Raw genomic sequence first — 13,877 nt, forward strand, 5'->3', positions numbered from 1 at the left:
AGGTTGTTGTCCACCTGTTTTAGGGACCTCAAGGACCCCGTGGTGACAAGGGTGAGGCTGGAGAGGCCGGTGAGAGAGGACAGAAGGGACACAGAGGATTTACTGGTCTGCAGGGTCTGCCCGGACCTCCGGTGAGCATCCAGATTTACTTTTATACCACTAATCCAGATCCTGGTTATTATTTATATCATTAGAAATTACTTTTGGAAAGTACTGATAATAATATTGTCCCTACTGGTATGACTGATATGACCGTGAAACATCTGTGTTTTAATGTGGAATTTAAAAAGTCTTAAATTTAACTTGACCCTGCAGAAACCCTGATGTATGAATGTAATCATTATGTGTTTTAGGGTCAAGCTGGAGACCAGGGTGCTACTGGACCTGCTGGACCCTCTGGACAAAGAGTAAGTGCTAATGCTACAAAAATACTTTTTTTAATATCACTTTTAATTCAAAGACTAATAAAATATGTTTCTTCACATGCAGTGCCTTTGGTGCTTGACATTAAAGATCTTCCTCCATCTGTGTGTGTATAGGGACCACCTGGACCTGTTGGCCCCGCTGGAAAGGATGGTGGAAACGGTCTGCCAGGACCCATTGGACCCCCCGGACCCCGTGGTCGCAGTGGAGAGACCGGTCCCTCTGTGAGTACCCACAAGCAGTTTCTCTTCCTGTTACATTGATCTTCCTCTGTTGAGAGTCCAAGAAATAGCAAAAGACTGACTACGTAAAACAGTCATACCATATAATGACATCATGAGGTGTAAGTCGTTCTGTTGCTGGGTATGAATTGAACTCTTTCACAGTTCAGTCATCTAAGGCATTTATTCATTCTCCTTATGTCACACTGGCACCACATTGGCAAAGACACTGAAAACAATCAGATTCAGTTTACATACAAACCCTCAAAACTTAAGAATCACAACAATATCATACAAGCTTTTTAAGAGCAGTGGTCAGATGTTCATTTCCCATTTAAAATGGTTCATAATACTTTTGCATTTAAGACTTGCTCCATAAATAAATGGATCAAATTATAAAACAAATAAAGAGGTTAAAGGGTTAAAGGTAAAATTAAAAAGGGGTTTTAAAACAATTACATAAGATGTAGCAAGGACTCCAGTTGGCATCACTTCAGCTTGTTTGGGACGCCTGTATTGTTGAAACTAAGAGTGAAGTCCGAGACAAGAAAATTGAAATGAGACGAGAGAACAGATTGCAGGACAGATGGCAGCATTTCCTGCACCCATTGTGAGAGATGACGAGGGAGAAGAAAGAATAATCCACTATTTGTGAGAAAGAAAAGTATGGAGTGGAGCAATGACTAGACAAAGAAAACAGAAATGTCTAAATGTTGTCTAGTGCTAAATATAACCATTCCATCTTCCTTCTTTTCCTCTCAGGGTCCACCTGGAAACGCCGGACCCCCAGGTCCTCCAGGACCCCCTGGCCCTGGCATTGACATGTCTGCCTTCGCTGGTCTGGGTCAGACTGAAAAGGGCCCTGATCCTCTCAGGTACATGAGAGCCGACCAGGCTTCCGGAAACCTTCGTCAGCATGATGCCGAGGTCGACGCCACACTCAAGTCTCTCAACAATCAGATTGAGAACATCCGCAGCCCCGAGGGATCTAAGAAGAACCCAGCTCGTACCTGCAGGGACCTGAAGCTCTGCCATCCTGACTGGAAGAGTGGTGAGTGACACTGGGAGGAATTGGTTAAATTGGGGTGAGATGATAGATAACTTGGGTGACATTTTACGTTGGCAGCTCAACATTTAGGTTAAACACAGTGTGTGTAGTCTAGGAGAGTTTGGATGTGGTTGATCCAGAATCAGTTTTTTAGATGTCAGAATTACACAATATTCCATAACATTATTATTTCCAATGATTATGAGGTTTTTTATGCAGCCAAGGGGAAGTAAAATATGCAAAAAAAAAGCCTGATGTGTGTTTTTTTTCCCTGCAGGAGAGTACTGGATTGATCCCAACCAGGGCTGCACCATTGATGCTATCAAGGTCTTCTGCAACATGGAGACTGGAGAGTCCTGCGTCCTCCCCAAGCCTTCTAGCATCCCTCGCAAGAACTGGTGGTCCAGCAAGAGCAAGGACCGCAAGCACATCTGGTTCGGAGAGACAATGAATGGAGGATTCCACGTAAGTGGCACCATGATTTAATGTATTAATTTTTATTATTAGCCAATGGCCACTCACACGCTGCTGGGATCATCTCTAGCCACCATGACCCTGCCCATGATAAGTGGGTGTAGATAATGGATGGACTGTGAAACTGGATTTTCTTTTAAAACAAACAAAAATAGAGGTGAAAATCTGATTCATGAAAAAAAATTTAGCACAAAAAACCAAACGATGAACTTGCTCATCATTAGAAATGCGTAACAGTTCAAATAATCCCAAAAAATAATAACAGAGATATTAACTGTTATTCTCACTTCCTCTTCCTTACCTGCGGCCCAATGCAGTTCAGCTATGGTGATGACAGCCTGGCACCCAACACTGCTGCCATTCAGATGACTTTCCTGAGGCTTCTGTCCACCGAGGCTTCTCAAAACCTCACCTACCACTGTAAGAACAGCGTGGCCTACATGGACGCCTCAACAGGCAACCTGAAGAAGGCCGTGCTGCTGCAGGGCTCCAACGACGTGGAGATCAGAGCCGAGGGCAACAGCCGCTTCACTTACAGCGTGATGGAGGATGGCTGCACGGTAAGACTGGAAAGATTTGATATGCGTGTACATTACACATAATACTTAAATATATATGCATCTTCTTAATTGGGGTACATCAGAACATAATATGATTAAACTAGACTATTAAAATTGGTACACGATTCATTTTGGCTCTATGATAGATGTCTGTCTCTCTTACTCTCTGGTGTTCACTCAACTCACCCAATCCCATTTTATGCAATTTTAGAGAAAGTCATACGTCATTTAACAGCTGTTGTGGTTTTTTTTCTCTCTGCACAGAAACACACGGGACAGTGGGGCAAGACAGTGATTGAATACAGATCGCAGAAGACCTCTCGTCTGCCCATCGTGGACATTGCCCCCATGGATATTGGTGGAGCAGACCAGGAGTTTGGAGTCGAAGTTGGGGCAGTCTGCTTCTTGTAAAGAACGAGGGATCGAAAAGAAGAGAAAGAAAGAAGTGGAAATTTGAGAAAAATAAAAAGAAAGAAGAGCACACTTCAGATAAAGGAGGAGAGAAAGAGTGAAAAAGAAAAATCAAGACACTTTTTTTAAATGGGACTTTTTTTCTAAGTAAAAAGTGCTTTTTCCAAGTCGAACTCCGTAGGATATCTGCACTGAATGGCACCAGCAATTGTCATCTGTGATTCATCCAGCATTGCCTCCTGTTAACTCCCCCCCCTTATGGACACCCAGCCTTCCCCAAAAGCCCCAATTCACCCTGGGTGAACCCCTACCCCACCTACCGAGCCCTATGAACAAGAAGGAGGAAGTATGAGGAGAGTACGGGAACATACCAGGGAACTAGAGAGAGAAAAATGTGTTGGTGTTATTTATTTATTGTTTAGGTTTGGGTCCCAGGTGTGGTAGGACTGAGTTTGTTGCTAAGTAATAAAAAGCCCACTTACACATATTTAAAAGAAAACCTTATCCACCAACTTCCTCTCCTACTTCCTCCTCTTTTCTAATCACCCCATCACTCCTGTACCATATCCACTAAAGCATACATATCTCTTTGAAACCAAAAATCTAGATACGTAGAAAGCGCAGGTGTTCCTATTTCTACCACCACAGTGTGTATCAAAAAGTTACTGTGTATTATAATAAAAGTCAATGGTGCTATTGTTGTAAAACAGTCTGTATTTTTTAACAACCAGATACTAATATGTAGTGACTTGTATATATGTATATATATGTATATGTGTGTATACATATATATACAGTTTCTCAGAGAGAGCATTTCACCCTGGGATTTTGGATTTCAGTGTGATAAATGTCTCTGCCTCAGCCCACCCTCCTGCTTCAACCCCCATATGTAAACCAACGTGCCCATGATGAGATTTTACAGTCGAGGCATGTCTAATTTGGAGTTAATACTGAATTTAATTTTCTTTTTAGTTTTGTTTTGATATTTTAAAGCTACCTCACACAAAAAAAAACTTCACAAATCAAACTAAGGCCTTCCCCCTGAATTTTTTTATACAAAACTCTGTATTTTAGGTTAATGACCAATATTTTTGAGAAGCTTGGTCATAAAAGAGCCCAGTCTGCTGCCCCCCAATTGCTGTGACCTTTGACCCCCATCCCTCTCTACGTCATCCCATCAGTCCCCTCACACAGGGCGTGCCCTCTGCCTCGGCGTACACAGTCACATACACACATACACACACACACACACATACACACACACACGGTTGAAGAGATTCAGGGTGTGTTTGACTTTGTTGCTCCAGTTCTACAGCCAGCGCAGAGGGCTCATTTGTGTGAGGTTGTGTATATTTTTTATTATTAATAATAGTATTATTATTAATAATAATAGCATTATTATATTATTATGATCATGACTTGTTTTTGTTACGTTTTAATTAATGTAAATTGGAAATAAAAGACAAAACCAAGTAACAGGCTGAAGTTGCTTTTTATTTATATCATGTTTCGTTCTCCCCCGTGTGGAAATATCTGAGGCAACGGTTTTTTTCTCATCCCCAAGGAAATTCTTTACAAAAAGCCACACCTAAACATTTCACTGTGCCCCACTTCCACTGTGTGTTTTTGTGGTGACATATTTCCAGGGGGAGAAACACCTCAGATTTCAAGAAAAGGCAGCGAAGAGATGGATGAATGCGGGGTCATTTGGATTTTGTTTGATTGAGTTTTGTTTGAAAAAAACAATGAAAAAGTTGAAGAAGGAGGTGGTGACAGTTCATTTCATGTACTTTTTAAAATATATGTAAAATAGTTTTTCATTCATTTTTCTTTTAGTTTTAATGCATGGTAGAGTAGAAATAGGAAACACTGCCAAGCATGATTAGCTCATTCTGTGAATTAATAATGTTTTCCTGTACTTCTATTACTTCTCTTCATCTTCTTGCCTTTTTTCCACCTACAGTAGCAATAAAAGGTAGAAGCATTTATATAAACAAAGTAGAGCAACGTTTCTTTTCTTTTTTACATTTGTTTCTTTTTTTTCCCCCTAAAATCATTTTTGATAGATCATTTATTATTTCATGTAATGGTTTCCGATCATGACTTTAACCTTGTTTGAATATTTATCGACATACAAACAAGAGAGAAAAACAAATCACTGGGACAGAAATACATCACCATTAAAAAATACCTACAGAAACAACTGCACACAGAAGGCATGCTTGGTTCTTGAGTTTTGTAAAAAAGGGGGGGGGTTAATGATTGTACTAATGGTGGAGATGTATTTGGGAAACTCTGGCACATCAACATTAGATGTATGATTTGTGACAGGCGGGTAACATTCAGGAAACATTCTGAGTATGTAAATTTACACCAACAGTGCTTCACAATGTATGTATGTATCCACATACAGTTTTCTTTTGTAACTCACAGAACAAATATCCAACTTCTTATTCAGATGTTTTGGCCTGTGGTCTACCAACTAAGACCAGGTTTTTACATGGACCAGTTATCATAACAATATCAATATGTTTCCACTCAAGTTTAATTCTAATTCACAGTATGTCTTCCACCTGAACAGCACAAAGTTCAACCGGTCCTTCTCTGTAAATTACGAACACACACACCACATTTAGCACATTACAGTACACAGAAAGTTAGTTCCTATTCTAGGTTTTGCCTCAGTTTTTTCCACTTTTCCAACCCAATTGTTAGATAAAATGGGGTACATTGACGTTTTATTACATCTATGAACACGTAGAGGGGTTGCAACTGTACACTGTAAACCATCACAGATTAAAGACGCAAGAATAAGAGTCTACAGCCATGCTAGCAGCTCTGAGGCTGTACTTAGGCACAGCGGTTCTTAGAGCTATATGTTAACGTCAGTATGTTAACATGCTGACAAGGACAATGCTAACATGCTGATGTTTAGCATGCTAAAATTGGCTAATTAGCAATAGTTGCTTATGGGAATGTCATTAGTTTTGCAGGCATTTAGTCCTAAACCAAAGCGTAAATTAAAATTATGGGATCACAAACGTACATTAACTTCTGTACCAAATTTGATCATAATCCATCCAATAGCTCTTGACCAACAGATCAACAGATCAACAGATCAACATTTCCATAGAGCTATGCTGCTAGCATGGCCAAAAACATCCTCTTAAATCAGTGGTTCCCAACCTATTTGGTTTGTGACCCCTTAAAACAAAGCAATGGCTGCTTCTGGCCCTTATTATCCAATTATATGTAACAACAAAACGTTAAGGGAAAAGTCTGAAAAAACTGAACCTAATTTTGTGTAGTGTATTTTTTCCTGCTTTAATATCTTGTCAGTAATCTTGTGACCGCTTACATCTAATTTCTTGTTCTTGTTGGGGACCTTCCACCCAGGTTGGGAACCACTGATCTAAAGACACATTAAATGTTTCTGACAATCAGACTGAGAGAGGCCTTAAACTGTTTGTATTTGTAACAGTGAAGAATGACAAGTACTTATACATTAACCACAGGATGCACACTCCGCTCAGAGGATAATGCTCCGCAGGTATTGCCACAATAAATATGATTACAATGAACTCAAGTGAAATTAGAAAATGTGGCTGTTAATCCAGTCAGGTTTTGTTCCATTTATGCAGAACACTGAGCCAGATATTCAGTGCATCTACAGCATACACGTCAGGAATGGCATTAATCTTAACATTTCATTCATTAAATGAAAAGAGAAAATTATTCAATTTATTATCAAAGTGTTTTGCTTATTTTTACAGTGGCTCGAAAAAAAATCAATTATGATACAGCCTATGTGGAAAATGGGAGACAGAACGATTTGTACACAGCAATCAGTGCAGAGAGGACTAAAAAGCAGGACTCAAGAGATTAATTAAAGCCAAACTAAAAGCGTCCCTCAGGATAAATGGTTATACTAAATTTTAACAATAATCCACTTCTAAATCTGGCTGAATTTTCTCTGTACCAATCAGTGACAACTATATGTACACTAAGCTGCCCAGATATTTTAGAGCTGATTGGTGGAGCATGGAGACAAAATAGTTTACCTCCAGCTCTAATGGCTTCCTGAGAGTAAATTTAGATCAGCAGTTCTCCACTGGCACCGAAACAACTGGCTTAGTGGTTATGTATTGGGAAAGGCTTAAATAGCATCCGTGCAAAATCAATGTTATCGGAGTAAAAATGGCCGTAACAATGCACACACACACACACACACACACACACACACACACACACACACACACACACACACACACACACACACACAAATGAAACAAGCAATTAGATGGGGACACACATTTGAGTTTGCACATTCTCCTTTTTGACCTGATGAACACACTCCTGTTGATTAGTGCCTTTCAAGTGTTCATTAAGGGTCAGTTGGTTAAAGACTGCTAATTAGGGCTTAATGAAAGATAGAAGACCACGGCGAGAGAAGAAAAGAAAAGGAAAGAGGGACAACAGAGGGAGTTAGAAGGTTATAAAGTTCAAAGAAGTTCCTTTCTTTTCCTATTTCATCCTTTCATCTTCCATCTGCTGCTTTTTGTTTTTCCGTTTCCACTCTTTTCTCTCAATGCACATTGTAGAATGAGTAAACATTAACAAACACTCACTTCTCATTTTTCATTAAATTGAGGTAAAGAAATATCAAGAAAAACATCGGGGGGCTCAGTAGTAACAAATATAAAGAAATGTTGCAATCACAAAACACAGCTGTAAAAGGATAATTTCCTCTTTATCAGCATCTTCCACAGGCAGCTTACAGAGTTTATCAGTCACTCTCCATAAAAATGGGATTTTATTACTATTATTATTATTCCATTTAAATTACAGCCGAGCCGGAGCTCAGAAACCTGTGCTTAGAGTGTCTGTCTCTGTGGGGGTCTTGCGCGGGCTGGGCAAACTCTTCAGGTACTCCAAATGCCTACGGGCTTCGGCTTGGTTCTGTCTTACATAGTACACTACATACACGATGACCATAAAGAACCACACAAACATTGTCACCAGCATGGCTACATCAGTGGTTTTCCTCTGCAGGCTGCAAAAATTCACCCCAGAATCCAACAGTTTGACCAGCGGTTGACCTGCGTGCTCGCCCAGCGACCCCGGGTCCTCCCACCTGCTCCCTTCACCCACCCCCCGAACAGAGCTCTCACAGATGATCCCATTCACCGTCTCAGGCTCCAGGTTCAGAGTCTCCATGAGCTCCTGAAGGGCGCAGTCACAGTGCCAGGGGTTGTGGTAGAGGCGTGTCTTTGCACGAGTGGAGCCAAACTCCTCCCTGCTGGCCTGTCTCAGCTGGTTATGTGAGAGGTCCAGCAGGCGCAGCTCGGGGCCCAGATGTCGAAGAGCCCCAGAGGCGAGGGAGTCAATGCGGTTGTGCGACAGGTAGAGGTCACGCAGATGGACCAGGTCACGGAAGGCACTCTCAGGGATGTTACGGATGTAGTTGCGTTCCAGGTGGAGGGACACCGTTTCCAGTGGGATCCCCTCTGGGATCTCCCGCAGCCCGGCGTCTGAGCACAGCACCGTGGCCGTGTCCCAGGCGCAGTGGCAACTGTCCGGGCACTGGGGGGACGTTTGGCCCCACAGGGCTGTGAACAAGAGCGAGATGCACAGCCATGAACGAAGATGCACTCCTTTACCTCTCCTTCTTCCTCCACTGCTGCTGGTACATCTCTCCTCACACCAGCCTGTGCACATCGCCTCACCATAGCCTCCTGACGCACACCAGGTCCCAATCAGACGCCACACACCGTCGCAGCAGGAGAATCTGACAGATTGAGGAAAAAAGGGTCAGTCTGGAAAAGATGACTCTCCTTCTGTCCGTCTCTCTCTTTACAAACCCTTCAAACAAATGCAATCACTATGAACACTGCCAGGGGAGATTATGATGTTTAGGAGGAGAAAAGGGTCAGTGGGTAGAGAGATCGACAATGAAATGAGCTTAAGCTGGTTTATCTGATAAATATTGCACGGAGAGACACTGTAATGCACAGGACAACAATTTCTGTGCAAGAAAAACATCCCTTGTTATTTATAGCAGTAACGATGATTTAAGTGATGAGGTTGAAACGACTCTTGTACGTCTGCATTAAAAGGACATTAATCATTATACACGACTATGTGAAATCCTCCCTCCCCTTTTCCTGCTGTGTCCTTCATGCGGCTCAAAATTCAAGACCAGAAGAAAAGTATCACATTTTATCATCAATACATGATCTAATTTATCCCTCTATTTATTTTCCCATGATGCCATAGCCCCTTAATCATAATCCATAGAGGGAGGAGATGGGGGGGGGGTGCATTGTAGGGATGGAGGTTAGAAAGGGGGGCGGGAATCGATAGCCCAAGTATTGCCTGCTACACTATTAACGGGAAGAACATAAATCCTGTCTTGTGTCCCACGGTGTCAATAAGTGACAGAGCTGGAAAAAATAACCCAGCTGTAGTCTGAGTGTTAGCATCTGCTCACTAGGAGGCAAAAGTTTAAAAAAAAAAGAAAAGAAATCTGGCTAAACTCTGCATCCCATGGGCAAAACCACTGGAGAATACATTACATGTGTTATTTGTGTTAAGCTATTTTAGAGCCGCTCAGCCTCATCTGCCTGTCTGTCTGACTTTTTATCTATGTGGGTCTGTAAATGGTGTCATTTCAGTTTGTTCACATAATCTAATCAGGTGGTTTTAGAACATCGTTGTACAGTATGAATGATGTCCCTGTTCCGAGGCAGAAATCACAATACACTCCTTGAATTTGATTAGACCATCCCCTTAAATGTCAAGCACTTTCTGCTTTCTCCTTATCTTTATAAGAAAATCAAAACTGTCTCTATCCTCCTGCACAGACAGACAGCATACTCTAAAGGCTTCAACCCCTGACTAACATTGGCCTAGATTTGGTTGATAAGCCTAAAGGTGACTGGCTGACTGACTGACAGCCCAGTGATGCCCATCAAGTGGCCTCTGTCTCTCATGAGCAGAGGTGAGGATTTAGTTCACCACTCATTAAGCGCCCTGTTATTAAAATACGGAATTGTAGATGCATGCAAATCCCCAATTAACAAAAACAATCATCTGCTGCATAATTATGAATGGGGATGTGAAAGCTTAAAAGACAGGGATGGAGAGAGGTGGCACTGCTGCTTACAGCTGATGCAGTTTCCAATTAGATATTTTTAATATCCGTCCCCATTTCTCAAAGTAAAGGACAACTTTAATTAGAAAATATTACTGAGACTCCCTGCTATCTGAGTTCATCTACAGGATCATACCTTGATTTTATCAGATTAACCTGCACTGAACATTTCTGAGGAAATTTCATTTAGACTATAAATTACATTAACCTGGGTGAAACGGGTCAACTGGACGATCCGAAGGTAAAACAGCTTTAAGGTTTATGCAAGCAGACTAATGTGGCTATTTTATGCGTCGTTTTTGCAACTTTTGAATCATAAAAATGAAGTTTGCAACGGCTTTTAAGAAAGCTTTTGCCCCTTTCGGCTACTATTAAAAAAGTTGATGCAAATTAAAGAGGAACCCACGACTACAACAACAATATGACCATTGATTAATATACCCAAACACATTATAATAATGAGGATATATAGAATACCGATTTTACACAGCCTGCGGACTTACCTGTAAAATGATTTCTTTTAAAGTTTGAGATCCAGAAGGTGGATAAATGTTTTGTTAAAATCCGTTTGTAGTTTTTCTTCGGATTTTTCCCGACGGCAGAGAGGACATCATCTTTATCATCTTCTTCTTCAGTGTAGCTAAATTTGAGGGGAAACTATGTGAAGGGCATCAGTAGTGGATCCGTGGTTTGTCGCCTGCAGACGGCTTCATCACCGACTGCCGTAACAGAGGGTAGTTATAGCAACAAAGATGTGGGGCAAACCCTCTTCCTCTCTCTGTGCGCGTGCGTGCGTGTGCGCGCGTGTGTGTGTGTGTGAGTGTGTGTGTGAGAGAGAGAGAGAGACAGAGAGACAAAGACAAACATGGGAGGTGTGCCATCATAAGTTCTTCTTGTCCGCACTAGAGATGGCAAGCCTCTCGGGTTTCTGAGAAGACACTGGTTGCCTCTATAGGAGGAATTAACTTAATAACCTGTAAGTATAATTAGATTCTTACATTCTTCCCTTCCTGCAAAATCTGATTGAATCGCGGACAGGTTAGGTTCACAGGTGATAAGGCATTTTTAGAGAAAAAGAAGAAGAAAAGAAACCCTGTAAATAACCACAGCTTTTATACCTGAAATATTAAATGTCACGTGCAAAGCTGTGAACTTGCAATAGGTGCCAGACTGCTTAGAAAGATGTGTCACAGCTGTCACAATAAGACAAACAGAACTACTGACTGATGGAGCCCAAAGAAAACAACATTAAAGGGAAGATGCACCTCCTCCAATCACTCATGTCTTTTTTTTTTCTCCCAGGCTTAGAATCGGAGGTCAGGCAGAAAGAGACCTCATCTATCACTGTGTAAAGACCTCAAAATACACTGACATCAAGTCGTGTATTATATCACATATATCATGTCAAAAGTGAAGACCTATTTGAACATGTATTCATGTACACAGTAGGCAAAAGCTCTACATTGCATACAAATAAATGTATGCATTCACAAAAAGGAGACGCTGGATAAAAGGCAACCTTGACCCTCTTACACACTTAACAGGGTCACAGATTTCCATATAAATAATAAGAACACAAACACACACACACACAGTGACACATGATGTGGACAATGCTATTCATGGAGGTTCACTCTTAGGACAAGTGCCCTGCTCTCTCTCTTTGCTTTTCCACCACAAGCAGCAAGAATGTCTGCCGATCTACAGAAGAGCCCTCAGGGGGGAAAGGATGGGTCTGACAGCCACGATGGCACCTCGTATCCCTCCTCTGCCACCCGAGCCTGTCCTGCTCCTATCAAACTGCTAAAAAAAAAAATTGAAAAGTATGACATTTCCACTCCCGACAAATACAGAATGCTGTGTGTAAGTGTAATGCATTTGTTTGCCGCTTTATAGCTGATTTTTTGTGAATGCTTTGCCCTTGACGGGTGATTGTCCCCGCGGTTGCCAGAGATGGGGTTGTGGACAGACTGAGTTTTGTGGTTTTTCAGATACAAAACAGGGGACAAAGGAGTGCATAATGAGAAAGCACATGATGGCAGAGAGAAAAAGTATTACAGATTGTCTCTTTTTCAGGTCTGTGAGCTGAGAGGGAATGGAATGATGATGGGTGAGAAGTTCAATTTGCAACAAAGAAAAACAGAAATGGAAAAAATGAGTGGAGGGAGGTGGTTGTGCACTGTCTATCTGGGATGTTCTCAGAGGAAGCGATTCTAAAAGATGTACATGCCTACAAGCAGTTTGTTGAAGACAATGTTGACAGTGTGAACTCTACTAGAAAACCTGACTTCAGTGAAGTGAAGCAGTTTGGCATCATCCGTTTGGTTTGGTTGTTGTCCTCCGAGTGGAAAACTGACTCAACCATACATAAATATGTAAACCGATAGAGGCAGTGGAAAATATCTGACAGCCAGTGGCAGAAATCTACTCCTCTAAGACAGAGAGTGCACGCATGGTTATGATTTAGTCTATTATCTGTGTCGTGAAAAGAAATGAGGACTGAAACCACAAGATACATGTCCAGGCTGCATATTGAGTACGCCCGATGGAGTGGGAAAGAGAGATACAAAAGCAGTGGAGCATTTCTTGTAACTAGCCTGTCATTCTCTTGGGACTGAATCCACTAACAACAGGTCAGGCTGGGGGCAGGTGTTCTGCTGAGACTCTCAGTAGCCATTTTTCCACTGCGTGGCCAACTGGGACTTGCCAGGGCTGGAGCAGTCTGAAAATGCTTACGACCGAGGACCAACACAAAGGTTTTGTCTGTTGCTGTGTTGTTAGAAACCACAACGCAGATGGAAAATGATCCTTGCTGACAAAACATAGTATTAAAAAATTTTGCTTTGTAGGTAATTTGGGTGGCAGGAAAGGACTTAATGCTGGCAGGATTGTGTGATTCTGCAGGGGAAGCCGGAGCATAGACTAAAACACACAACAGACACAAATTCAGGAAAAGGCTTTTGAGGATGCTTTGAATTTTAAAATACAGTCAGAGCATCTTGTGATTTCCTGTGCACAGCAATCAGGCAAGTGCACTTGATCATGAATAAGCCTGAAATTGTGCATGCAATGGTAAAGTGGTTGCTGGAAACTCAAATCAATACATATTATTATTGCAAGTTTTTACCTTTTCAGTTTGATGTTTCTCTCTCAAAGTGTCTGCAATTAGACTGCTGTAGTGAATATACCTCTGCTGTCTCCTGCTTCTTTCAGTGAGGTATTTGCGGGGGGAAAGGGTCATCTTCTGTATCTCCCAAAACAACACAGCACTGGTTGGCAGAGATTACAATATGAACCACGTGACTGTAAAAGGCTGTCACAAATGTGTATAGATTGGATTGAGACCTTGGCTGAGATCCAGTACAACAGAGAGCTGAGTAATAACACTAAAATGTGTATGTGTGTGTGAGACAAAGGTAGTGTGGAAAATAAGATGCAAGAGAAAGAATACCTTTCCAGAGCTATTAAAAATAGCCAATACACTCTCAGCTAAAAGGGAAAGAATAACTTGAGACTAAATATAGATTAGATGATACACAAAGAGCTGCATCATTATGACGATTCCATTACAATAAATTACTAGACTT

General features: G+C 41.5%; 2 protein-coding genes across 3 annotated transcripts in view; one reads left to right on the forward strand and one right to left on the reverse strand.

The window, feature by feature from the left end:
* col2a1b (collagen, type II, alpha 1b) overlaps nucleotides 1-3,844 on the forward strand; it is a 46,325-nt gene extending 42,481 nt beyond the window's left edge. For both annotated transcript variants that reach the window (XM_051414282.1, XM_051414283.1), the window contains 7 exons: nucleotides 24-131; nucleotides 354-407; nucleotides 540-647; nucleotides 1,407-1,695; nucleotides 1,970-2,157; nucleotides 2,484-2,726; nucleotides 2,991-3,844. In XM_051414282.1, coding sequence (XP_051270242.1) covers nucleotides 24-131; nucleotides 354-407; nucleotides 540-647; nucleotides 1,407-1,695; nucleotides 1,970-2,157; nucleotides 2,484-2,726; nucleotides 2,991-3,137 — 1,137 coding nt within the window. In that variant the 3' untranslated portion in view covers nucleotides 3,138-3,844. The remainder of the gene's footprint in view (nucleotides 1-23; nucleotides 132-353; nucleotides 408-539; nucleotides 648-1,406; nucleotides 1,696-1,969; nucleotides 2,158-2,483; nucleotides 2,727-2,990) is intronic.
* A 769-nt stretch (nucleotides 3,845-4,613) lies between these two features.
* Nucleotides 4,614-11,331, reverse strand: LOC127371474 (leucine-rich repeat-containing protein 3-like). Its single transcript, XM_051414284.1, has 2 exons — nucleotides 10,794-11,331; nucleotides 4,614-8,925 (listed from the first exon to the last, which is right to left on the reverse strand). Exon 2 carries the CDS (start codon nucleotides 8,853-8,855, stop codon nucleotides 7,998-8,000), a length of 858 nt encoding a protein of 285 aa, XP_051270244.1. The 5' UTR covers nucleotides 8,856-8,925; nucleotides 10,794-11,331; the 3' UTR covers nucleotides 4,614-7,997.
* Nucleotides 11,332-13,877: the final 2,546 nt, after the last annotated feature.

This window comes from Dicentrarchus labrax, unplaced genomic scaffold (assembly GCF_905237075.1).
Source record: "Dicentrarchus labrax unplaced genomic scaffold, dlabrax2021, whole genome shotgun sequence".
In the NCBI taxonomy this organism is placed as follows: domain Eukaryota; kingdom Metazoa; phylum Chordata; class Actinopteri; family Moronidae; genus Dicentrarchus; species Dicentrarchus labrax.

Coding starts and splice junctions, on each gene's coding strand:
- LOC127371474 (XM_051414284.1), bottom strand. CDS start 8,855: ATGTGCACAGGCTGGTGTGAGGAGAGATGTACCAGCAGCAGTGGAGGA.